The 27660-nt window shown below is 44.1% G+C and overlaps 1 protein-coding gene across 1 annotated transcript in view; it reads right to left on the reverse strand.

The window, feature by feature from the left end:
* Nucleotides 1-27660, reverse strand: part of lama5 (laminin, alpha 5) — a 377869-nt gene that overhangs the window by 50054 nt on the left and 300155 nt on the right. The window contains exons 49-63 of the mRNA XM_063041218.1: nucleotides 27429-27580; nucleotides 26559-26669; nucleotides 26350-26461; nucleotides 24071-24238; nucleotides 16783-16979; nucleotides 15948-16064; nucleotides 14392-14546; nucleotides 13294-13435; nucleotides 12476-12578; nucleotides 12272-12388; nucleotides 9297-9482; nucleotides 6250-6389; nucleotides 3254-3415; nucleotides 3030-3166; nucleotides 1972-2131 (exon numbers count right to left, since the gene is read on the reverse strand). Of these exons, the coding sequence (XP_062897288.1) occupies nucleotides 1972-2131; nucleotides 3030-3166; nucleotides 3254-3415; nucleotides 6250-6389; nucleotides 9297-9482; nucleotides 12272-12388; nucleotides 12476-12578; nucleotides 13294-13435; nucleotides 14392-14546; nucleotides 15948-16064; nucleotides 16783-16979; nucleotides 24071-24238; nucleotides 26350-26461; nucleotides 26559-26669; nucleotides 27429-27580 (2159 nt within the window). The remainder of the gene's footprint in view (nucleotides 1-1971; nucleotides 2132-3029; nucleotides 3167-3253; nucleotides 3416-6249; nucleotides 6390-9296; nucleotides 9483-12271; nucleotides 12389-12475; nucleotides 12579-13293; nucleotides 13436-14391; nucleotides 14547-15947; nucleotides 16065-16782; nucleotides 16980-24070; nucleotides 24239-26349; nucleotides 26462-26558; nucleotides 26670-27428; nucleotides 27581-27660) is intronic.

Raw genomic sequence — 27660 nt, forward strand, 5'->3', positions numbered from 1 at the left:
AGCTCATGGCATTGGGGGGAGGATATTGACATGGATAGAAAACTGGTTGGCAGATAGAAAGCAAAGGGTAGCAGTGAATGGGTGTTTCTCGGAATGGCAGGTGGTGACTAGTGGGGTGCCACAGGGCTCGGTATTGGGACCACAGTTGTTTACGATTTACGTCAATGATTTAGAGGAAGGCATTGTGAATAACATCAGCAAGTTTGCTGATGATACTAAGCTGGGTGGCAGTGTGGCATGTGATGAGGATGTTAGGAGAATTCAAGGTGACTTGGATAGGCTGGGTGAGTGGGCAGAAACTTGGCAGATGGCGTTTAATGTGAATAAGTGTGAGGTTATTCACTTTGGGAGCAAGAACAGGAAGGCAGATTATTATCTGAACAGTGTGGAGTTAGGTAAGGGAGAAATACAAAGAGATCTAGGAGTACTTCTTCATCAGTCTCTGAAGGTGAATGAGCAAGTGCAGCAGGCAGTGAAGAAGGCTAATGGAATGTTGGCCTTTATTACAAAGGGAATTGAGTACAAAAGCAAGGAAATTCTTTTGCATTTGTACAGGGCCCTGGTGAGACCACAGCTGAAGTATTGTGTGCAGTTTTGGTCTCCAGGGTTAAGGAAGGATATCCTGGCTGTGGAGGAGGTGCAGCGTAGGTTCACTAGGTTAATTCCTGGGATGTCCGGACTGTCTTACGCAGAGAGATTAGAGAGACTGGGTTTCTACACGCTGGAATTAAGAAGATTGAGGGGGGATCTGATTGAGACATATAAGATTATTAAGGGATTGGACAAGATAGAGGCAGGAAATATATTCCAGATGCTGGGAGAGTCCAGTACCAGAGGGCATGGTTTAAGAATAAGGGGTAGGTCATTTAGGACAGAGTTGAGGAGGAACTTCTTCTCCCAGAGAGTTGTGGAGGTGTGGAACGTGCTGCCTCAGAAGGCAGTGGAGGCCAATTCTCTGGATGCTTTCAAGAAGGAGCTAGATAGGTATCTTATGGATAGGGGAATCAGGGGTTTTGGGGACAAGGCAGGAACCGGGTATTGATAGTAGATGATCAGCCATGATCTCAGAATGGCAGTGCAGGCTCGAAGGGCCGAATGGTCTACTTCTGCACCTATTGTCTATTGTCTAATAGATAGCTGGTAACTTTTTCCTCAGGTTGAAATGTCTAATTACCATTGGGTGCATTTCTACATTGTGGGGGGGGGGGGCGGAATTCCAAGAACAAATGCAAGGCAAGTTTAAAAAAACATTACACAGTGAGTGGAACGTGCTGCCAGCAATAGTGAAGATGATACAATGGAGATGTTTAAAAGGCTAGTGGATATGAATGCACAGAGCAAGGAGTTATATGGACCTTATGTCAGCAGATGGGATTAGTTTAGTTTGGCATTTAAATTTAGTTTAGTTATATTCTGGGTTGAAGGTCCAGCTCTTGAGATGCTCCATTCTATGTTCTAATCTAATACTTGTTTCAACACTTCTCCAGGTAGGTTGGGGTCCTGAGGGGTCTTTGCCATTGAGATGGAGGCAAGGGAAGGAAGTGTGGTTGGATTAACAGTCCCCATGTAGTCTATCCTATGACAGGTGTGAAGTCAGAGCAGGTCAAAGGTCCCTCCTGCATGTGATCACTGTATTGCAACTTGTTAGCTATAAAAAAGTGTCTAACTCGTCAATAAGTCTTTAATAATAGTTATTACACACAGTTACTTCTCTGAATATTAGAGAATACCTAAATAAAATAAGAAAATAGAAAAATATTATGAATTTTGAGGAAAATTTCCAAGAGTATGCAATATGTGTGTACCCACAGAAAAACCTTCCGAGTACTAACACTAATTAAATTAACCACTAGAGGGCACATCAGACCAGAGGAAAGCTTGGTGTTGGAAAGTGAGGTGTTCAGGGAAAGAGTTATTTGCCTCTTGTTGAAGATTCGTGCTACAGTACAACAGTGATGCATTTGTACTTACAGTGAAACTGGAAGGGTAGCCACCAACATAAAACACCACATCTTCTGGATTTAGATTGAGTAAGGTATCATCCCCTTTCGCCATCCCCTCTTGTCTGGCTTCATTCACTGTGCCCCTTGCATCAGAGATTTCATACGAGATTTGCCCAAATTGTTGTATCCTGCAGATGGAGAATGGTGCATCAGTTCATGATAATAGTTTCACCATCACTGCTTTTTGCATCCTGTCTTTTCTCAGTTAAGTATACCAGTCACTTAAATAAAAAATGGTTTCCTTTATTGCCACGTTATTGAAGTGATGCCGTGTTATAGCAGCCAGCCTGGAAGTGAAGGTCGCCAACATCAGTCGGTGTGTGCATGATGGAGAAACACAATATTTCCAGGCTAACAATTTAACCAGAATACAAGCATTTGTAGATGTTCAAACCTGGAGCCACACACTCAAAGCTGGAGGAACTAAACAGGTCAGACAGGAGGGAATAGGCAGTTGGTGTTTCAGGTCAAGACCTTTATCTAAACCAGGGGTTCCCAACCTGGGGTTCACTAACCCCTTGCTTAATGTTATTGGTCCAAGGCATAAAAAAAGGCTGGGAACCCATGATCTAGACTGAAAAATAAGACAGGAGATAGCCAATATAAAAAGGAAGCAGTAGGGCAGGGAACTGACAGGTGATAGGTGGATTCAGGTTGGGGGGAGGGGCGAGGGAGTTGGGGTGACAGGCAATGGAGAAGGGGAACGTAGCAATAGTGTCCAAAGCTGGGAGGTAATAGGTAGGAGTGACAGAAGGCAGAAGGTGATGGAATCTGACAGGAGAGGAAGGTGGAGCCCTGGCCAGTGACATTCACACACCATGAGAGGATTATTAAAAGCGTCTTCACCTCCACAGAAGCTGCCTAATATACTTTGTTCCTCCAGCTTTTTGCGTTTTTTTAAAACCAGCTCCCTTTGTTTTAAGCCCTCCACCAACTGAGAATAAAGGCCAAGCGAGTCCATTATTTGTCCCTTCACACAGCAGAAAGTACTTTTCCAATTTGTTTAAGGGCAGAGAAGTGACGCACCTTTCCAGTCGGACCATGTCAAACCTGTTGCTGCTGACTTTCGAGTCCGTTTGGAGGATGGTCTCCTCACTGCCTAGCATGTAAACCCACAATAGTCTGTCATTCTTTATGGCTACGCCCATGTAATCGCCATGGCCCTACAAAGGGAAAGGCAACTTGTTAAAACCTTTCACCTGTAATCATAGGAAAACAGTGAAGTGAAGCAGGAAGGTTACTGTTCTTACGTTGTGACTGCCAAGGTACAGGATAAACTGGTTAGGTTCACTGTAGTCTTTGTCCCTTTGGATGTAGAATGTCAGTGAGGTGTACCCCTTCAGGTCATCTGTATTTCTGGGTGACCTCACCTGTACTCCTGAAATGCTGTTGAATTTCATCGGTACTTTCACCTGTGGAGAAGACAACATTGTCTACACTGAGGCAGTGCACCTTCCATCAGTCGCTGTTGAGTCATGCTAATGTTACCATTACAAAGCGATGCAGCCAGACGTCAATATCTAAATCCCTTCGGGCATCTGAACGTTCTGAACCCTTGAAATCCGTGACCGTGAGATAGAATTAGAAGCATAAATAGGCCATTCAGCCCATCGAGTCTGCTCTGCCATTCCATCATGGCTGATCCTGGATCCCATTCAACCCCATACACCTGCCTTCTTGCCATATCCTTCAATGCCCTGACCGATCAGGAAAATATCAACTCTTTGCCTTAAATATACCTATGGACTTGGCCTCCACTGCAGTCTGTGGCAGAGCATTCCACAGATTCACTACTCTCTGGTTAAAAAATAAATTCCTCCTTACCTCTGTCCTAGAGGGATACCCCTCAATTTTGAAGTTGTGCCCTCTAGTTCTGGATAGCCCCACCATAGGAAACGTCCTCTCTACATCCATCTTATCTAGTCCTTTCAACATTCGGTAGGTTTCAATGAGATCCCCAACATTCTTCTAAATTCCAGTGAGTACAGGCCCAAAGCTGCCAAAAGCTCCTCATGTGTTAACCCCTTCATTCGCAGAATCATCCTCATGAACCACATCTGGACTCTCCAATGACAACACATCCTTTTTGAGATTCAGGGCCCAAAACTGTTGGCCATACTCCAAGTGCGACCTGACTAGTGTCATGCCAACTCTTCTCAGCAATTCAAGTGTTTTTATTCATGGCTCCATTCCAGCCCATCTCCCGGTGAAGCTCCTGCCTTGTACACCTCACTCAGTCCTATTTTCCGAGGACACAGTCTAACACAGGGGCTTGATTTCCACACAAAACACTGTGACCATCTCTGATTTGACTGACGACAATAGGGCAGCCTGTGGATGGGGTGGTGCCTTTCTAATCACCAACAGCTAGACATCAGTACAGTCACAGGACATAGCCTCCCGAACTCAGGCAATGTTTCAGATTTACACTTCTGCTCATGCCCCTCAGAGTCATGGAGTTACACACCCCTGAGCATAACGCAACACACATGAAGGGCCTCGGCCCAAAAAATTGACTGTTTATTCCCCTCCATAGATGCTGCCTGACTTGCTGAGTTCCTCCAGCATTTTGTGTGTGTTGTTCTGGATATGGAGCATCCGCGGAGTCTCTTGTGTTTATGACATGCCCCAGTAATGCAGGGCGCTGCAGTCTGTGATCTTGACACCCTTGTGTTACTTTTCAGGGTTTATGAACACGTGCACTGCTCCTACAGGTTATGACAGAATAGCGTTCGTGTAAACCATTTGTAAATCCAGCTCACAAATCAGTAATGTGGCATCAGACTAAGTTCCCAGGTGGCAGCAAATTCATCATGCCCATCTCCCATAAGCTCAGTCGTACGTTAAGGCTGAACGTTATTTGGGCATTTTTTCAACTGTGAAGGACCAGCTGATACGAGCAACCGCGAAGCCCTAGAGGACTGTCATAACATCCCACTTAGTCTTCTTCTATCCCTTGGGGAAGGAAGTCTACTACTCTTCCTCGGACTGGGGTTCAAGCTCTCAGGAACACGATGAACTCTCACCGCTGCCCTCTGAAATGGCCCTGCATGCCACCGCTTTTCATGATGCAACATGGTTGACTCTCCTGAAACGGAACTAAAATGGGACTGGAGCAACAAATGAAATGGATTGAGAAGCATTTATTGGGGAAGTGGGGTCATGGTTAGGGTGGAGGAACAGTTGACGCTTTGGGTCAAAATCTTGCATGAATCTCTCCTTATTCAGCGTTATCAAGGAACAGCATTTACTTGCTATCCGTAATGGTTTCTTCAACAGGGCAATAGCAGAGCGGTTAGTGCAATGCTCATACAGTACCAGCGATCATGATCGGGGTTCGATTCCCACTGCTGTCATTTTCATGTTCTCCCCGTGACTGCATGGGCTTCCTCCCATATTCCAAAGACATGCAGTTAGGATTGCTGAATTATGGGCATGCTCTGTTGGTGCTAGAAGTGTGGCAACACTCGTGGGCTGCCTCCAGCACAATCCTCGGACTGTGTTGGCCATTGATGCAAAACAATGCATTTCATTGTATGTGACAAATAAAGCTAATCTTTCACAATTGCTGGAGTCACGTGCAGCTGAGGACGACAGATTATCTTTAATAAAACACATCAGTAAACTAGATAAATACTAACAAGAATCAGATGATTTATTAACATAAACATGACAAAATCTACAGATGCCTGAAATCCAAAGCAACACGGACAAAATGCTGGAGGAACTCAGCAGGTCCAGCAGCATCATTGGGAATGAATAAACAGCTGACGTTTTGGGCCAAGACCCTTCTTCAGGACTTAATGATTTATTTATGTTTTTATTCATGATTTATTTACTTATTTGAAAATCTTATTTCCTCAACTACACAGTGGGATTTGATGTCTAATATTCCAAGTTTTTGAATTTATTTCTTATTTATTTATTGTGATATGGTGCGGAATCGGCCTGTCCAGCCCTTTGACCGCACTGCCGAGCAAGCCCCGATTTAACCACAGGACAATGACCAATGAACCTACCAACCAGGTCTTTGGATTGTGGGAGGAAACCGGAGCACCTGGGGGAAACCAACGCAGCCATGGGGAGAATGTACAAACTCCTTTCAGGACAGTGGTGGGGATTGAACCCAGGTTGCCTGAACTGTAAAGCGTTGTGCTAACCACTACGCTACAAATATAGTTGTGTATTTTAGCCACGGTGCTAACATGCTTCAATTGCTGATAACTAACACTGGAAGAGAGTTTACCTTATTGGCTGCACTTCTGGCCTGTGAGATCAGCTCACGAATGCGATCAATACTTGCAGAAAGATTTGAAGTTTGGTTCCGGACTTCCAGCTTATTTAGTTTATCCAGAAGCAGTGGAATCGTTTCGTTTAGCGCTGCCACTGTGGCAATAAAACAAGCAGAAACAAGAGTTTAAAGCAAAACAAAACTCAAATTAAAATGAGAGATTAGTTAATAATAATTTTAACAACTGTTAGAAGTACGATTTTCCTAATTTTACTCCTTTAAGGTCAATTCCTCAGCGAAATATAATCTGGACCCCCAGGGTAGCTGAATACTTGGTGGAATATTGATCTGGCATCAGCAGGAATATGCCATGTTGTCTCACCCGGATCCCCGTCACAAATATTTGACATTACTTTTGAAATAGATTCCTCCAAGCAGCACAGCAGTTTCCAGTGGCATTGCTCCTCTCACTCAGTGACAAGCTGAGCTCTTACTTAGAGATTTGGTGAGTTGATACCTTCAGACCTTGAGGCAAGTCTTCCAAGAGTAAAGGCCAGAAGGTCATGCTGGTTACATGGATACTCCATTCACTGGTGTACATTTATGTGATCTGTATCTATGGCTGATCTATGCAGAGGGAGTGAACTAACATCATCATACATAGTAGGGGTGTATGGGGTGTCAGGGAGGGGTACCACCTCTGGTGGGGGAAGATGTCGCGTCCCTTTCAAGGCGGTTTGTCCACCTTTGGTCCCCACCTGGAACTCAGCTCTCACCTGTGGCTCCCCGTAGCTGTTTGCATGCGACAGCGGCCACACCCCGGGCAATGGCTTTGACAAGCCGGCTAAACCAAGTGAGGGTAGCCGACGGGTCTCAAACCCTCAGTGAGATAGGGAGTTGTCTATCTCAGCATGTGAAGACAGACTCCAGCGGATTGAGCGGACGAGACCAATGGAAGGTCCAACGGTCAAGAAGGTGGTCTCTGCAAGCGTCGTGGAACGTGTAGAGCAGGACAAGTCACAGAAGACGTCCTGGTCATCTACTGTACCTAGTCCCATCTCCAGCTGTCTCGACCCTGTCTTGCCACTGGATCCAGATGGGAACTGGGAAGAGAGAGTGAGGCTGACACTGCGCAACTCTCCCTCACTTAAGTCCAAATTACGCGCTAGTCTCGACACCATCATAATGGTGTCGAGGCCCTCATCGATGTCGACGATGGACGAACACAGGGGTTTGCTGGTGGCTGAGTGGGTGGGAAGAAAGGAAGGGCAATGGATTTCACCGTTAAAGGATGGAACGTGCAGGATTGATTAACACATTAAAAAGCACACACAAGCAATGGAAGCATCGTGAAGAATAAGTGAAAAAAAATCAAATCTGGAGCAAAAGAAACAATAATCAAAACAATTCCTTTGGCTTTGTGTGTTATATTGAAGCTGAAACTGAAATTAGGATGTACAACAATGTAAGGCCAGCATCTTCCTACCCTCAGGTTCCTGAACCAGAGTGGAAAACTTCACTCACCTCCATACGGAATTGATTCCATAAAGTATCTACTCACTTTCAAAAACTCTATAACTCATGTTCTCTGTATGTATCTATGTATTTAATTATTTAGTATATAATTACACAGAGCATTAAACTTTAGTATTTGAACAGTTTGTCTCATTTTGCATATTGGTTGTTCATCAGTTTTTGTGTTTAAGTTTTTCACTGCTTCTATTATATTTCTTTGTTCTACTGTGAAAACAGCAAGAATATGAACCTGAGAGTAGTAACTGGTGATATATACATACTTTAATAACAACTTTCCTTTGAAATTTGATCAGTTTCTGCTACCTGTTATGTTTTGTAACTCCAAAACATGAGACTAATTGAAAGAAAAAGATGGGAGCCCGGAGACAACGTGCCTGGTTTCGTTTTTATGCTAAGTAAGTCGTGCACAAATGACGTGGCTGTTGTGTATTTAATATTTCAGTAATATTTGAGCAATCTTATAAATATATTGTTTAAGTATTCTTTATTGTTTATACAGTTCATTAAGGTTTTATGTATAAATACGTGTATTTCATAGATCATGATGCGCACACGTGATATGCGCACACGTCACTTTAAGTGAAGTACAAATTAAAACTTGCATCTCTCAGCTCTCGTTTTCCTTTGAATTAGTTTAATGCTTGAAGTTACAAAACATAACAGTGGCTTGATGACATATGTCATTCACGTACTTTTACATATAACCCATAGTGAATTATCTAAACAACAAAGAATGCTTAATATAACAATACATTTAATATTGTTATATTAAGCGTTCAACACTCCTTTCTGCTTAGCTATAAACTCCAATTCATTCCATTTAAGTAACAATCATTTAATCCAGAGTTACACTGGGAAATTATTACTCTTCTCTACAAGCACCCGAGCCCTTAGTATCTAGTGATCACATGTTGTAATGCACACTTAGTGGCCACTTTATTAGGTACACCTGAATACCAGCTCATTAATGCAAATATCAGCCAATCATGTGGCAGCAACTCAATACATAAAAGCATGCAGACATGGTCAAGAGATCCAGTTGTTGTTCAGACCAAACATCAGAATGCGGAAGAAATGTGATCTAAGTGACTTTGACCGTGGAATGATTGTTGGTGCCAGACCGGGTGGTTTGTGTATCTCAGAAACTGCTGACCTTCTGGGATTTTCACACACAAAAGGGTCTCTAGCGTTTACAGAGAATGGTGCAAAAAATGAAAAAAAAAACATCCAGTGAGAGGCAGTTCTGTGAGTGAAAATGCCTTGTTAATGAGAGAGGTCAGAGGAGAATGGCTGGACTGGTTCAAGCTGACAGGGAAGTGACAATAGCTCAAATAAGCATACGTTACAACAGTGGTGTGTAGAAGAGCATCTCTAAATGCACAACATAAACCTTGAAGTGGATGGGCTACAGCAGCAGAAGACCATACATGGTTCCACTCCAGTATCTAATAAAGTGATCACTGAATATATATGTCACTAGACCGTGCTTCCTTCTACTGTTTGGGAAATAAGATACTTCCACATACCGGATTTATCTGCTTCTTGCAGAGTTTTGTTGAAGTCTGCACTGTCGGTTGGTAGCCCTCCATATTTCTCTTTCCAATGGTCCAGATTTTCTTTCATCGGAGCCAGAGTGTTCTGCACATTCACAGCTGTCTTATTTGCAGCAGCGGCCAACTCCTTTGCTGTTTGTAGATTGTCAGTTATGTCACCTGTAAGAGGAACAGGTCAAGCTGCGACAATGTGTGCACAATCTCAGGCCCAAGAGCAAGATGCATCCAAAAGCCAATGATAGGGTCTTGGGCCAATTATGTTTAGTGGTGCTTGGTTCATCTGCTAAGATGTTTGCCACTCATTGCTGCTACTGATTGTTTGGAGGCTTGGGCAGTTTAAATGCACACTTTCCAAAGCATGGAATCAACAGGAAGGCCGACCACACGGAAACCTGTAGTTACTGAACTATTCAACACTGGCTTTCAGAGTTATTGTGCAATACAGCAAGAACAAAGGCCCTTCAGCCCAATAGGTCCATGCCAACCCCAACCACGCTGCCCATCCAGCCAGTCCCAATCTCCTACGTCCAGCCCATATACCTCTTAGCTCCGTCACCTCTAAGACCTGTCCACGTGCTTCTTAAATGACACCATTGAACCTGCCTCAACACTTCTTCTGCCAGCTCACTCCATAAACACATCACCTTCTGCATGAAAAAAATGACCCTCAGATTCGTTTTAAATTCTTCCCCTCTCACCCTAAACCTATATCCCCTAGTATGGATTCCCCTGCTTGGAGGAAAAGACTGTTTCCACCCATTTTAACTGTGCATCTAATAATGTTAAACATTTCTATAAGGTTGGCCCTCATTTTCCTACATTCCAAGGAATAAAGACCTCGTCTGGCCAACTTCTCCTTCGAACTCAGGTCTTCTAAGTCCCAGCAAGAGACTTGTCAATCTTTTCTGTAGAGAAGCAGGCTGGCTCAGTGATAGGTGAAGTCAAATAGGTGGGGAAGGTAAAGGGCTGGAGAAGAAAGGAATCTGATGGGAGGGGAGAGTGGACCACAGGCAAAGTGGAAGAAGTGGCATTAAAGGGAGGTGATAGGCAGGTGAGAAGAGCTAACAGGCCTGAGTGGGAAGAGAAGAAGAAAGGAGGGGAGGGAGGGAATAATTTTTTTTTTACCAGAGAAGTTGAAATTTATGCTATCAGGTTGGAGGCTACCCAGGTGGAATATAAGGTGTTGCTCCTCCACCTTGAAGGTGGCCTCACCTTAACACAAGAGGAAGCCATGGACTGACATGTCAGAAGGAGAATGGGAATCGGAATTTAAATATTGGGCCAACAGAAATTCTGCTTGTGGTGGATGAAGCAGAGGTGTTCGACCAATCGACCCCCCGATTTATGACGGGTCTCACAAATGTAAAGGAGGCTGCGTCGGGAGCACTGGACACAATAGATGGCCCTGGCAGATCCATGGGTGAAGTGTTGTCTCACCAGGAAGGACTGTTTGAGGCCCTGAATAGAGACAAGGGAGGAGGTGAATGGGCAAGTGTAGCACGTTGGCCGCTTACAGGGATAAGTGCTGGGAGGCAGATGAGTGGGGAGGGACAACTGGACCAGGAAACCACGGAGGGAGTGATCATGAACTATCACAAAGTTGTTTCCTAATGACAGAATCTAATCTGTCATTAGGATAATTCTTAATCTCTAATTTCCATTATTTTCTCCCTTCTCTCTTTTTCCATTCTGGCTCCACTCTTCCTCCTGTAAGGGGGTTTCCACCTTTATGTAACTGCGGAGGCTAATTAAAATGGTGTCTTTGTTATGTTAATCTGCGGATTGCGGCTTTGTTGTGTTAAACGCTGATAAAGTTTGCGCTAGCAGCCTGTTTTGCTTTAGAGTGTGATAAGAGGATGCTATTAACCAATTGGAATAGTTGTTATGGTTTTGGTGTATTTGAAGATACTGTATGCGCGGGGTTTTGGGGCAGAAGGCAGGAGAGCGAGACAGAGGATGGACGATGTGCTGTGATGTCCGCTAATGGGGTCGGACCCCGAGGAGGGGGTTTGGCGAGGAGACGGAGACGGACTCGTGTGGAGCGTCTGGTCGGCCACCGTTGTTGGTCCCAGGCGGCTGGTCAAGGTGGTCCGAGGGGTCGCAGGGTGAAGAAGAAGGTCCTTGAGCTCCAACTGTTTTGTGCACGAAGAGATTGAACTTTGGTAAGTGTGGCGCCTTTTATTTTCCTTTTATATTTTATTCTCTCTTAATTATATAGTTCCAGTAATATCTATAAACTGTAAATCATTTAATTGCATCTGGTGTATTGTCTGTTATTTGGGCGGGGTGGGGTACCTCACACAGCATCCACACAAACTATTACCCAGTTTGCCGGGGCCGAGGGCTGTTTCCCTAGACGACAGCGAGCCGAGCGACCCTGAGGGTGGCCGGGGGGGGGGGGGCTACACTCCTTTCCCTTCTTTTCACCTGTCCATCATCTCCCACGGTCTCCTCTTCCATTCCTTTCTCCACTATTCTCTCCTATCAGATTCCTCCTTCTTTAGCCCTTTATCTTTTCGACCAATCACCTTTCAGTTTCCCATTTCATCCACCCACCTATTTCCCCCGTCATCTGGTCCCACCTATCACAACCCAGCTTGTACTGGTTCCCATCCCCCACTTTCTAATGTGCCTTCCCTCCCCTTCCTTTCCGGTCCTGTCGAAGGCCCTCGGGCTGAAACGCTGACTGTTTATTCCTCTCCATAGCTGCTGAGTTCTTTCATCATTGTGTGTGTTGTTCCTAAATGCAGGTTTTTAACCTGAAACACAAACACCCTGAGAACCGTTGAACAACTTTTTTGGCATTTTCTTTTTATTTTGTTATAAGTGTGAATCTGCTATTCTAAATCCAGACCGGCAACTGTTCATTAAAGTAGGCAGAACTGACAATAAAGAGGACTTTTCATCACATTTGTCCATGACAAAAGCTCACGAGGACAATTACAAACCTCGATTGATATCTTCCAGCATACTCTGAACTGATTCCAGCTGCCTGAGGAGCTGATTCTTCTTGGCTTTTGCATCATTCAGCCGTTTCTTTGATTCTTTCAGAGCAGGCTTCAATTCTAGCAGAAGATAAGAGAGATGTACTTGACGGCACACTTAACCATAAAAGTCTACATACCAGAGCAGAGGATGGAATCACCACTTACCATCTTCTGATTTCTTCTGGGCTTCTTCAGCCTCCTCCACAAGCAGGCTGGCGGATTTCTTTAAATCTGCACCTTGGCGAGCCAGATTTTCTTTTGATACTTGCTGAAATAACAAATCGCAGAAACATATTCAGATTAAAGGATCAACTGTTCATGCTGTCAGATGTAAGCAGGGGTGAGAAGATGGTTTGGAGGCACACTGCGACTCCCTATTGAATTACTGACTGAGCGTTGTGGCTTTTACAGTTGTACTATTGCCAGACAACAATAATAATGAGTGCATGGTATACAGTATGGTGCACTAACAAGAGTCTGCATGCAATGATGTACATCTTCAGGTGAAATGGAGATGTTTCGAGCAGGGAGTCAAAAAGCTATGTAAACACAAGAAAGTCTACAGATGCTGGAAATCCAAAGCAACACACACAACATGCTGGTGGAACCCAGCGGGTGAGGTAGCATCTATGGAAATGAATAAAGAGTCGGTGTTTCAGGCCAAGACTCTTCTTCAGGACTGAGAAGGAAGGGGGAGGATACCAGAAAGGTGGGGGGGGGGGGGAGAGGATGGAGGCTAGCTAGATGGTCAAGGTGAAGCCAGGTGGGTGGGAGAGGAATGAATCTGATAGGAGAGGAGAGTGGAACATAGGAGAAAGGAAAGGAGGAGGGACCCAGGGGAAAGTGGTAGGCAGGTGAGAAGAGGTAAAAGGCCAGAGTGGGGAATAGAAGAGGGGAGGGGGAGGCTTTTATTTAAAATCTCATTTTGAGGATAAACTCTGTCTGAAGGGCCTGTTTCCATGCGGTTTATGTTTCAGTTTTACCTCTAGCGCCTTGTTAGCTGCAGCATTGGCCTCCTCTGCTGCAACCATGGCTCTCTCCACCGCCTCAATGATACCAGAATATGCATTGGAGGCACTGACAGCCCGCTGAATGAAGCCATCTTGGTTTGTGTCTTCGATCGCCCTGTCAATGACCACCAGACGAGGTTTAAGGAAAAGGAAACATCTGGCACTGGCCCAGGCTAGTGTCTGAGAAACCACAGTACAGAATCACGCAAACCAAACATACAGGTGGTTTCTACATATGAATTGTATTGGTCACATGTACATCAAAACATAAGAGTGAAATGTGTTGGTTGCATCAAGGACAAACACTGTCCACGGATGTGTTGGGGCAGGGGGTAGGTAGGCAGCAAGTGTTGCCATGCTTCCAGTGCCAACAGAGCTTCCTCACAACTTACTAACTTTAACCCGTACGTCTCTGTAATTTTAGAGGAACCCGCAGCATGTGGAGGAAACCCACGCAGTCATGGGGAGAACGTACAAACTCCTTATAGACTGCAGCAGGAATTGAACCCCACTTGCTGGTGCTGTACAGCACTGCACTAGCTGCTGTGCTACCACTCTTGTGTTCTCAAATCTGAAGATGCATTGGGGGCATCCTGCGAATGTCACCATGCTTCTGATGCCAACATAGAACATAGACATCTACAGCACATTACAGGCCTTTCGGCCCACAATGTTGTGTCGACCATGTAATCTACTCTAGAAACTGCCCAGAATTTCCCTACCGCATAGCCGTTTATTTTTCTAAGCTCAATGTACCTACCTAAGAGGCTCTTAAAAGACCCTACTATATCTGCGCAACTTACTAATATATACAAACCTGTACGTATTGGAACATGGAAGGAAATCAGAGTAGCTGGAGAAAGCTCACACCGTCACAGGGGAAATGTACGGACTCCTTACAGACAGCGATGGGAATTGAACCCGTGTTGCCGGTGCTGTAAAGCGTTATGCTAACTAACCACTGCCGCCTGGGTGGCAAGTTCAGATTACAAACCAAAAGATGAAGCAGAGTGTAATGTCTTGAAAGCACAAAACAAACTAAGCCAAAAATCACAAATGAAACAAACTTACTTGGACAGGTTCTTGGCTAGCTCGTCCAAGAACTGGGCGTGTTCCTCGGCACGCTCAATGATTGGGATCTTACTGCTGGCTGGCGAGAATTTTTTCACTTTTTCATTGAGAGGCATCTTGGCTCCATCCAGCTCTGCAGCCAGCCTCTCATAATCCTGGATATCAAGAAAAAAAAACATATAACCATATAACAATTACAGCACGGAAACAGGCCATCTCGGCCCTTCTAGTCCATGCTAAACTCTTACTCTCACCTAGTCCCACCGACCTGCACTCAGCCCATAACCCTCCATTGCTTTCCTGTCCATATAGCTGTCCAATTTAACTTTAAACGACAACATCGAACCTGCCTCAACAACTTCTGCTGGAAGCTCGTTCCACACAGCCACCACTCTCTGAGTAAAGAAGTTCCCCCTCATGTTACCCCTAAACTTTTGCACTTTGACTCTCAACTCATGTCCTCTTGTTTCAATCTCCCCCACTCTCAATGGAAAAAGCCTGTCCACGTTAACTCTATCTATCCCCCTCATAATTTTAAATACCTCTATCAAGTCCCTCCTCAACCTTCTACATTCCAAAGAATAAAGACCTAACTTGTTCAACCTTTCTCTGTAACTTAGGTGAGGAAACCCAGGTAACACTTGCAGAACATTACTTTAATCTGCGGCTAATTATAATGTTCATTCTGTCCTATAGGTGACAGCAAGTCAGAAACCCAAACACACAGTAGAGGAGAGGCAAGTTCATTGTCATAGGGGCTGGCCTTTCCGGGTGGGGGAAAATCAGTTGTTCCTGATAGTTCTGCTGGATGTATTCAAAGATGGCTAGAGATATCTGAATTGATAATTATGATATCTTGATGCTCAGTTGAACACTGATATCTTAATTGGAGTTCAATTGATCATTCAAACTCTGCTGTCTCAGGGACATTACCATGTTCAGATCACTTATCAGCTGAGGCCTCAAAAGACAATGCCTTTCAAGAAGGGCCTACGTCACTCAGGACATTGCCTCTCTTCTCATTGCTACCATCAGGGAGGAGACACAGGAGCCTGAAGACACACACTCAATATTTCAGGAACAGCTTCTTCCCTTCCGCCATCAGATTTCTGAACAGGCAGTGAACCAGCCCATGAACACCAACTCACTATTTTTACTCTCTTTTTGCACTAATTATTGAATTAAATTTTATACATCAGCTTAAGGACATTTCTATTGTGTGCTATGCCCAACTGAAAATGCTCATGGGTGAGCAGTGGCAATGATTATGGCCACATTTGATCACAAATAGGATATGGAAAGATAGACGCATGAGATTCTGTAGATGCTGGAAATCCAGAGCAACACACTGAAAATGCTGGAGGAACTCAGCAGGTCAGGCAGCAACTATGCAGGGGAATAAATAGTCAATATTTCAAGCCGAGAACCTTCATCAGGACTAGAAAGAAAGGGAGCAGAAGCTAGAAAAATAAAATTAGTGCAGAAAATAGAGGTTTATTTTCCTCTCAAGGCGTGTAAAGTGGTTTGGCATTTCCAGATACTGAAGGACCCCTTACCTCCCTCATCCTGTCCAACATGCGGAGGAACTCGGAAACCTGATTCAGGGTGTCCATTGCCATTCCCAGCATTTCGACAACTTGCTTATGTTGCTTCTCCAGATCTTCTGCATTTTGCTGCAAGTACAATGAAATACAGCAAGGATTCCAGCTGTGCTCCATGCAATCAGTAAGAAGCTTCACGACACTCCACACGCACGTGGGCTGTATCGGTGCTGAAATCATGTCATCCGGTGCTCATTTCTAACAAGATACTTTGAATTCCCTACAAGGACAGTTGGGGATTGGAGAAGCCACAGAGATGTTGGCCCCTAATAAACAAGTAAACAAGGTAAAGAATGATGGAGAGAGCCCAGAGGAGGTTCACGAAAATGATCCCAGAAATGAAAGGTATGTGGAAACCTATCGAATATTGAAAGGCATGGATAGAGTGGATGTGGAGAGAATGTTCCCCATAGTGAGGGAGTCTCAGACCAGAGGGCAAATCTCAGAACAGAAGGATATCACTTTAGAAAAGAGATGAGGAAGAATATCTTCAGCCAGAGGGTGGTGACTGCGGAGTTCATTGCCACACAAGGCTGTGGAGGCTAAGTCAATGGGTATATTTAAAGAGCAGGTTGATAGGTTCTATATTAGTGAGGTCATTAAAGGTTACGGGAAGAAGGCAGGAGAATTGAGTTGAGAGGGATAATAAATCAACCATAATTGAATGGTAAAGCAGATTCAATGGGCTAATGGCCATTCTTTGCCCATATGTCTAATGGTCTAATGATATTTATGTAAAAGAATTAACTTAGCTGCTCAATCTGTTGGAGAACTACATCCAAAGCCTCACCTTGATCTCTGCCAGTAACAGCTCACTGAGTTTGTTCTTTTCATTTACTTGTCCCGTTTTGTTAACGGCTTCATTTAGAGCATCCCTCAGGTCCATCAGCTGGGAGTTATGCTTCAATAGTTCGTCATTGATGCTCCTGATCAAGTCCATCAGGTCTTGCAAAGGTTTATTCAGCTGGTTTTTGACAAGTTCAAGTACTAAAGGAGCAATAAGAAAGGAGTTAAGTATCTAACCAAGCCCAAAACATCCACTGACTAAGTACAATCTACACTATCATGAGGAAAAGGGATTTCTCTGCTTTTCTGAGTGAAATTTCTTCTGAAATACAGGGGCCTTGGTAGGCTTATGGATTATATTTTCATTCTCAAATGGGTATGTAAATAGATACACAAGGAACATATTAGAGATAAATGCATCCAAAATATATAGGAGCAGAATTAGGCCATTTGGCCCATTGAGTTTGCTCTGCCATTTCATCATGACTGATCCAATTTTCCTGTCAGCTCCAATCTCCTGCCTTCTTCCTATATCTCTTCATGCCCTAATTAAGAATCTATCAACCTCTGCCTTTAATGTACATAAAGACCTGGCCTTCACAGCTGCCTGTGGCAAAGAATTTCACAGATTCACCACTCTCTGATTAAACAAATTCCCCCTCACCTCCGTTCTAAAAGGATGGCCCTTTAATCTGAGGCTGTATCTTCTGGTTTTAGACTCTCCCACCATAGGAAGCATCTTCTCCACATCCACTCTATCAAGGCCTTTCACCATTTGATAGGGTTTCAATGAAGTCACCTCTCATTCTTAATTCTACTGAATACAGGCCCAGAACTATCAAACACTCTTCATATGACAAATCATTCAATCCTGGAATAAATTTCCTGAACCTTTTTTGAGCCCCCTCCAGTTTCATCACATCTGTTCTAAGATAAGCGGCCCAAACCAGCTCACAATACTCCAAGTGAGGTCTCACCAGTGCTTTATAAAGTTTCAACACTACATCCTTGCTTTTATATTCTAGTCCTTTTGAAATGAATGCTCTCATTGCAATTGCCTTCCTCACTATAGACTCAACCTCTAACCTTTAGGGAATCCTGCACAAGGACTCTCGAGTCCCCATGCTTCTCATTTTTTGCATTTTCTCTCCAATTAGAAAATAGACTACCCTTTCATTTCTTCCACCACAGTGCACAACCATACACTTCCCAAGACTATATTCCATCACCATTTCTTTGCCCATTCTCCTAATCTGTCTAACTCCTTCTGTAGTCTCTCTACTTCCTCGAAACTACCTGCCCTTCTGCCTATCTTGATATCATCTGCAAACTTTGCAACAAAGCCATCAACTCTATTATCCAAATCATTGACATATAACATAAAAAAAATCAGTTCCAACACAGACCCCTGTGGAACACCACTAGTCACTGGCAACCAGCCAGAAAAGGCTCCATTTATTCCCACACTTTGCCTCCTGCCCATCAGCCACTGCTTTATCTATGCTAGAATCTTTCCTGTAATACCATGGGCTCTTAGCTTGTTAAGCAGCCTTCTGAAAATCCAAGTACACAAAATCAACCAGTTGTCCTTCGTCTATTCTGCTTGTTATTTCTTCAAACAATTCCAACAGATTTGTCGGACAAGATTTTCCTTGAGGAAACCATACTGACCACGGCCTACTTCATCATGTGTCTCCAAGTACCCCAAGAGCTTATCCTTTCTTCTGCCTCTCTCCCCTCTTGAAGAGAGGAGTGACATTTGCAATTTTGCAGTCTTATGGAACCATTCCACAATCTAGTGATTCTTGAAAGGTTATTACTAAAGCCTCCAGAATCTCTTCAGCCACCTCTTTCAGAACCCTGGGGTGTACACTATCAGGTTCAGGTGACTTATCTAACTTCAGACCTATCAGTTTCCCAAGAATCTTCTCTCTAGTTATGGTAACTTCACACACTTCATGACCCTGACACCTGGAACTTCTGCCATACTGCTAGTGTCTTCCACAGTGAAGGCTGATGCAAAATACCTATTCAATTTGTCTGCCATTTTCTTGTCCACCATTACTACCTCTCCAGCATCGTTTTCCAGCAATTTGATATCAATCTCACCCCTCTTTTACACTTTATGTATCCGAAGAACCTTTTGGTATCCTCTTAAATTTTTTTGGCCTGCTTACTTTGGTATTCCATCTTTACTTTCTTGGTGACTTTTTTAGTTGCTTTCTGTTGGTTTTTAAAAGCATCCCAATCCTCTAACCTCTCACTAACTTTTGCTCTAATACATGCCCTCTCTTTGGCTCTTATGTTGGCTTTCACTTCTCTTGTTTGCCATGGTTATGTCATCTATCTTTTAAAATACTTCTTCCTCTTTGGGATGTATATATCCTACGCCTTCCAATTTGCTTCCAAAAATTCCATCCATTGCTACTCTACCGTCTTCCCTGCCAGTGTTCTTTTCCAATCAATTCCGGTCAACTCCTCTTTCATGCCTCTGTAATTCCCTTTACTCCACTGTAATACTGATACATCTGCCTTTAGCTCTCCTTCTTAAATTTCAGGACGTATTCAATTATATTATGATCACTTTCCCCTAAGGGTTCTTTTATCTTAAGCTGTCTAATCAATTCCGGTTCATTGTACAATCCCTAGTCCAGAATAGCTGATCTTCCAGTGAGCTCAACCACAAGCTGCTCTAAAAAGCCATCTCATAGGCCTTCTGGAAATTCCACCCCCCCCACCCCCATAATCCAGCACCAACCTGATTTTCCCAATCTACCTGCAAATTGAAATCCACCATGACTATTGTAACATTGCCCTTTTGGCATGCATTTTCTATCTCCTATTGTAACTTGCAGACCACATCCTTACTACTGTTTGGGAGTCTGTATACACCGCCCATCAGGGTCTTTTTACCCATGCAATTCCTTAGCACTGTCCACTATGATTCAACACCTTCCAACCCCATATCACCTCTTTCTAATGATTTGATTACGTGTTTTTTTTTACCAACAGAGCAACACTCCACCCCCTCTGCCTTTCTGCCTATCCTTTTGATACAATATGTATCCTTGGATATTAAGCTCTCAGCTATAATCTTCCAGCCATGACTCAGTGATTATCTACAGCATCATACTTGCCAATCGGTAACTGTGCTGCAAGTTCATCTACCTTATCCGTATACTGCATGCATTCAAATATAACATCTTCAGTCCTGAATTCGCCCTTTTCAATTCTGTCAACCGTTTACATTGCAACTCATCCTGCTGACTGCAATTTTGCCCTATCAATAGCCTCTCCTCACTATACATTGCCTCTGTTTGTAAACCAGCTACCTCAACTTCAGCATTATTATCTGCCTTTCCTACGATACTTCTTGCATTGAAATACAGGCAGCTCAGGACACTAGTAGCCCCACGCTCAACCTTTTGATTCCTGACTTTGTCTGAGGTCTTACCAACATCTACCTCCACACACTCTCCACTACCTGTTCTGGCATTCTGGTTCCCATCCCCCTGTAACTCTAGTTTAAACCCCACCACGCAGCATTAACAAACTTTCCCCCTAGGATATTAGTCCCCCTAATTAGTTCAGGTGCAAACCATCCCCTCTGTATGGGTCCCACCTTCCCTGGAAGAGAGCCCAATGATACAAAAATCTTATGCCCTCCCTCCTACACCAACTGCTTAGCCACGTATTAAACTGGATAGTCTTCCTAGGTCTGGCCTCACTAACACTTGGCATGGGTAGCAATCCTGAGATCACAACCCTGGACGTTCTGCCCTTTAACCTAGCACCTAGCTCCCTGAACTCCCTCTGCAGGACCCTGTCACTCGTCCCACTCATGTCATTGGTACTTACATGGACCTATATGTACACAAAACAATTTAAAATGAACCAGAGATGAAATGAATTACAGATGCCTGAAACGGGTACATGCAGTGTGTGTTGTTCTGTGTTTGAATCATAACATATGTGCCTGAGGCAAGTATCTCACCTATGAACTCCCCAAAGTTGGTCCACCATCCACAAAACTCCATTCACCATTTCGTTACCACCTCTAGAAGATGGTGATTTTATAGATCACCATCTCTACCCCACCTTCCTCTGTTCCCCACTCTGACCCATCACTTCTTCTCACCTGCCTACTACCTTCCCCTGGGTCCCTTCCTCCTTTCCTTTCTCCTACAGTCCACTCTCCTCTCCTATCAGGTTCCTTCTTCTCCAGCCCCTGACCTTACCCACCTACCTGGCTTGGCCTATCACCTTCCAGCTAGCCTACCCTCCCCCCACCCCACACCTTTTTACTCTGGTATCTTCCCCCTTCCTTCTCAGTCCTGATGAAGGGACTCGGTCCAAACGTCAACTGTTTACTTTTTTCCACAGATGCTACTTCACCGGCTGAGTTCCTCCAGCATTTTGTGTGTGCTGATCTTCAGAACTTGCCAGGATGAGTGCAGTTGCAACACCACTCGAGAAGCTTGACACCATGCAGGACACAGCAGCCTGTTTGATAGGTGCCCCATTGACAAGGATCCATTCACACCACCACAGTTTGCAGTGCAACACCACGCCACCACTCCTTGTACCGCATCTTCTAAACCCCCCCACGTCTACCAGCTAGAAGAGGAACGGAGGTAATGACATGGGAAAATTATCACGTGAAAGTTGCCCTCCAAGCCACAACACCAAGCTGACTTGGGATGTATATCGCCACTCCTTCACTGCCGCTGGGTCAAAATCCTTGAACTCTTTTGCTAACAGCATTGTGGGCATACCCATGCTTCGAGGACTGCAGTGGTTCAAGAAGGCAGATCATCACCACCTTCTCAAGGCCAACTAGACTCGGTCCCTTTACCCACCTAACATAGATTTAGTTGGGCAAATAAGAATAGTCTTCAGAGATCAAAGGGTTAGCAAAGGGAGAAGGCTCAGGAGCTTGAAGACTCGTACGGCCAGATTTGGGAACAGCTTCTTTCCATCTGTGAATGGATCCTGACCCGGATCTGGGCCGTACCCTCCAAATATCTGGACCTGCCTCTCAGTTTTTTTGCACTACTTTACTTTCCCTTTTCTATTTTCTATTTATGATTTATGATTTATAATTTAAATTTTCACTATTTACTATCGATTTGTACTCCAGGGAGTGGGAAGCGCAGAATCAAATATCGCTGTGATGATTGTACGCTTTAGTATCAATAGTTTGGCGACAATGAAGTAAAGTAAATGAACCCTGGTATCTCAGCACGAATCCCTGCGGCTCTCCACCAGTTACAGACTTGAACACAAAACAATCTATCCATTGCTACAGTTTTCTGGCCGTTAAACAACTCTCAGCCCACACCACTGTATTATTCCCAAAACTATGCCTTGCTTCCAATAACATCTGGCATGTCCCCTTTGTCAAAGTTGTCCAGAGCATCCAAACATATGACATCCACTGCTTTGTCCTTGTCTGTTATGTCTATTGCAACATCTAAAATCTTCAACAGATCTGCCTAACAGGCCAACTCTACCCAATCCTATAATCATTTTAGTATTTCAGCAACAGATTCTTGCCTGACTGCTTCACTTGCACTTCTTCCCATCTGGTGAACTGCTCACCTCTACATCAGAGAAACTAAATGCTATTTTGGATCTGTTTTGCAGAACACCTGTCTTCAGTGAGTTAGGGCTCCCTGCTGCCTGCCACTGTAACTCTCCAGTCCTCTCACACACTGACTTGTCTGTGGCCTCCTGCAATGTTATAGTGACACTCAATATAAGCTCAAGGAATAACACTTTACCTCCTTTCTGGGCACTTTATAGCATTCTGGATTAAATGCTGAATTCGAAAACTTCAGGTAATTCAGTTCCTCTGTCTATCTCAGAACTGGGCATTGCTGCTGTAAGTAATTTAACTGCGATATAGATTCAGTTTTCAATTCGCACAGCCTGACTTTTTGGGTGCGACCAACAGCCCTGCATTTTCTTGGTATTCTCAGTCTCTAACTACTGTCATTCTCAAAGGTGTTGTTCCATTTTGTTTCTCTCTGACTGCCCCAATTAACCCATTGACTGGATGACCTCTACAACTCAGCAAAGCAGGCCTCACCCTATCACAGACATTCCCTTTGCCCTCTCCACCACCCTCCATCTTGTCTGCAGCTCGGAACTAACTTGTTTTCATTCCTCATCATTTCTGATGAAGAGTCTCCAATCTGAAAGTCTAACCCCGGTTCTGTTTCCACAGATGATGCCTGATACGTTAAGTCTTTACAACATTTTCTGTTTTTATTTCAGATTTCTAATGTCAGCAGATCTGTTTTGATTTTTAAAGATTAACTTTATTTGTTACACATTCATTGAAACATACAGTGATTTTCCACCCCAGGCTAATTGATCTAGTTTCCTGCCTTCCTTCTCCCTGCTTTCTGAAACTATGTTGTTCACGTGCCAGCCTTAAACTACTCAATTTAATTTTAATTGAGAGTCGCAGCATGGCAACAGGCTCTTCTGGCTTGAATGAGCCCACACTGCTCAATTACACCCATGTGACTAGTTAACCTACCAATCTGTAGGTGTTTGCAACGTGGGAGGAACCCAGAGCTCCCGGGGAAACTCAAACAGTCATGGGTAGAAGGTGCAGATTCCTTAAGCCTGATGTATACTTCTGCATCAATGCGTCGCTGCAAACCATATGCAAAGCCGACACAAAATCCTACGCGAGAGCCTGTGTTGCTGCGACGCGCACCTCTCCCAAAATGTAACTGCGCGTTGCGGCAACGCAGACCGTAAGAAATGTGATTGGTCCACTTGGTAGCATCGCATTTCATCCTACGCTGCAATAGTTTCCCATTGGGCGACTGAAGGGCAGAGAAGGAACTCTGGCTGCAATGTTTTCCATAAAGCTTTACAGACCTCCAAAATTATGGAGGACATGTTTCGCTTTTACGAAAAAAGACGCTCGCGTCTTGTTTACCCCAAGAAAGACTACCATGACCATGAAGCCTTGTGCAGGCAGGTGAGTGTGTATGCGTGACGTGCACGAATTGCAGAGCGACGCAGACACACCAACGCACAAGTATAAATGCTCACAATGTGCGTAGACCACTTGCGTAGGTTACGGTGTCCAGTTAACGCAGAAGTATAAATCAGGCTTTACAGACAGCGGTGGGAACTGAACCCTGGTCACCAGTACTGTAATAGGGTCACATTAACCGCTACACTACTGTGCCAATTGTATGGTAGCATATTCTTATTCACCTGCCAACTTCACTAATCACACACTCCAGCCCCACATGCCTGATGCTCACATTTCTGTGCTTTATTCTTCTCTTCCTCTGTCATGACGTGCTGGCTGCTGAAATTGCGGTTCCTCATTTCCTTCAGCAACATCTCGACTTCGGCAAGCTTCTCCACAAATTCTTTGGCGGAGGGCATACTGGTGTTCATCTGCGTTTTATTCATCTGGTCAATCAGGTCTGAGGAGGAAAGGTTTCAGAGGGAGGTCAGTGTTTACTCTTTGCCACACAATTATACTGGCAGTATGAGTCACCAGTAACTCCTTATCCAGCCCAGAAGAGGAGCCACCAGGCTCATGTCTCTGTAGAAATGAAGGTCACAGATGCAAAAGTTGAGGTGTCAACTAATGTACAGGTAAAGAGAGAAAACTCATCAAGCTGTCTGGAGCTTCATCATAAATAATGTGCTATTAATCTCTAGAGAAATTAATAAACTATTCATCACCACCATCATTACGTGCCATATTGCATGACATGGGGCATCATAGTCCTTTGACCATGATTATACAGTAATTGGCAAATTTTAATGAAGTATTAAATAAACAATCCATAGTACTCTTCATAAACACAAATTAAGCTACAAACCAATGATCAACATAGGAATTCTTCCACCAGACTAGGCAGCTTTTTTAAAAATGCCAGTTATTTACCTTTTTTTCCATCTAGTCTTTCATTACCTGAGAACATCCAAAAGCATTTTTTTTTAATTTCTGAAGTGCACTAAGCTGATAGGAATAAACAATGGGATTACAACGGGCAAACAACAGGAATTCTGCAGACGCTGGAAATTCAAGCAACACACATCAAAGTTGCTGGTGAACGCAGCAGGCCAGGCAGCATCTCTAGGAAGAGGTACAAGCAACACACATCAAAGTTGCTGGTCCTGACGAAGGGTCTTGGCCTGAAACGTTGACTGTACCTCCTCCTAGGATTACAATGGGAGTTACTTTCGTCAAGCAGAAGGGCTGATCAACACCTCCACCCACTAACCAACCCCTCCACAGCCCCCAACTACCACTGCTTTATCATTTCCTGTCAGAGTCACCTTACACACAAGAAGATCTGCAGATGCTGGAAATCCAAAGCAACACACACAAAATGCTGGAGGAACTCAGCAGACCAGGCAGCATCTATGGAAAAGAGTGCACAGTCAACGTTTTGGGCCGAGACCCTTCAGTGTCTGTTTACTCTTCTCCATGGATGTTGCCTGGCCTGCTGATTCCTCCAGCATTTTGTGAGTCACTTTATGCCTGGCATCACTTTACGTACATACAAATCAATGTATATAAAACATGTATTATATTTATTGTATTTTATTTAATTATTGTGTTCTTTATCTGATTGTGTTGCTTTTTGTTCTGCACCAGATCTGGATTAACTACTAGTTTATTTCCCAGTACTGGTGAAAGGTTTTGGCTTGAAGCGTCGACTTCCACAGATGCTGTTTGGCCTGCAGAGCTCCCCCAGCATTTTGCGTGTGTTGATTTCCAGCATCTGTAGATTTTCTCATGTTTATTTTCCTTTACATGTGTGTACTGGAAACTATATTAAACAATCGTGTCAGATTTGTGCAAATGAGTGGTTGACTTGGATGGGCCAAAACGTTTGTTTCTGTGCTGTGTTTATCTGCGATTCTTGGATCTGAAGGAAAAGACACTGGCTAACATGCAGACATGTACAGGCACACACAGACATGCATGCATGGATGCAGATAACCATGTGTGCTCTGACACACCAAAAAGGAATGAAAAGGCAGATTTTGTAATTGGCTGATGCATAATTACCACACAAAAAGGGGGATTATTTTTGGGAACAGCACACACAGAATGGTGAAGGGAACTCAGCAGGTCAGGCAGCATCTATGGCAAAGAGCTCGCAGTCGACGTTTTGGGCTGAGACCCTTCTTCAGGACTGAGGACAAAGGGGGAAAATGCCAGAATAAAAAGGTGGTGGGAGGAGGGGAAAGAGGCTAGCTGGAAGGTGGAAGCTGAAGCCAGGTGGGTGGAAAAGGTCAAAGGCTGGATAAGAAAGAATCTTTTAGGAGAGGAGAGTGGACAATAGGAGAACGGGAAGGAGGAGAGGACCCAGGGAATAACTGGGAACAGGAAGAGATCTTGTTCAGCCTTCTCATCATTTAACATCCAAGTGACCATACAGTGAGAGGTAGCAAAGTTGTCCTGTTATGGTTGACAAGGGTAATAACAAGCATAAGTAAGCACTTGTCTGGTAAGCAGCATTTCAGCAAATAGTTCTACTAATAAAAATATTTCAACAGAATCAAAGGGTTTTACCTAAAATTGTCTTTCTGAGACTCGTGATGTTATTAAGCAACCCAGCAGCATGCTTGTGGGTTTCATCAACACTCTCTGCCAGTTGTGTTGCCTTCTTGTTTGCCATGGTGACCTGGAGAGAAGGGTGGGAAGGGGAAGTGAGGTCAGCAAAAGGTCTCTGCAATAGAATGCCACAGTGCCACAGGACTTTACCAAGAGAGGTCTCTTGCCTTTTCTTCAGACGCATCCAGGTCTTGGGTCAGATTCATGCTGTCAGTCTCCAGCTCGTCAGTCTGATCCTTGGTTTGGTCCTGAGTACCACGATATCTGCTCAGCTCATCCTGGACAAACAGCAGCACCACACAACCATGAATTAAGAGCCTTTAAAATGGCAAATCCATGACAACAGAGCCATCAATACACAGGAAGTTCCCAAGATGGATGGGCTACTCATACAGGATCATGGTAGCTCAATTTGAACAGTTTTATATCGGCAATTATCCCCATCGGGAAAAACAATGTTACAATAATGTATCATGGATTCAGCTGCTTGCTGCTGGTCATTAAACTTTGGAGATTGGTTAAAAGTAGGAATTCCCAGAGATAATCCACAAGAGTTACGGAATTATCTATTTATTTATTTATATATAGTGTGCAACAGTCCCTTCTGGCCCTTCAAGCTATGCTGCCCAGCAATCCCCCGATTTAATCCTAGCCTAATCACAGGACAATTTACAAGGACCAATTAAGTTACCAACCAGTGCGTCTTTGGACTGTGGGAGGAAACCCACAGGGTCACAGGGAAAACGTACAAACAGGCAGCAACAGGAATTGAACCTGGACCGCTTGTACTAACCACTACGCTACTGTGCCATGCACGCTGTATTAATCATAGACTAATACAGCAAGAAATCAGGACTTTTGGCCCATCTATTCCCTGCCTACCATGCGAGTCCCAGCTAAGCTGGTCCCTGGACCCAAGCTTGGGAACTCCTGCTCTAAACCCTTCCTAGTTGTCAAGAACATGAATGAATTTTTCACAGTTGTCTCTTCACTATTTACACAGGGGCGTAAACCTACGATATCACGGTTCCACTCACCGCAAGCTGTCCCAAGCTGTCGTTCAAAGCGTTCATCCGCTTCCATGCGATGGAGCTGGCACTCACGTTTGAAAGCTGAACTCTGATGACAGTCAGCAATGCAGCTGTCTTGTTTAGATCTTCCAGAAGAACCAGGACACAACTATCACAAGCTGCAACAGAAGAACAGTTTGGTTTTACTGAGTGCTGTTTGAAGAGTACAGAGGAAGAAACTCGAAGTCTTGAAGAGAAA

This window comes from Mobula hypostoma, chromosome 2, assembly GCF_963921235.1.
Source record: "Mobula hypostoma chromosome 2, sMobHyp1.1, whole genome shotgun sequence".
NCBI classification, from domain to species: domain Eukaryota; kingdom Metazoa; phylum Chordata; class Chondrichthyes; order Myliobatiformes; family Myliobatidae; genus Mobula; species Mobula hypostoma.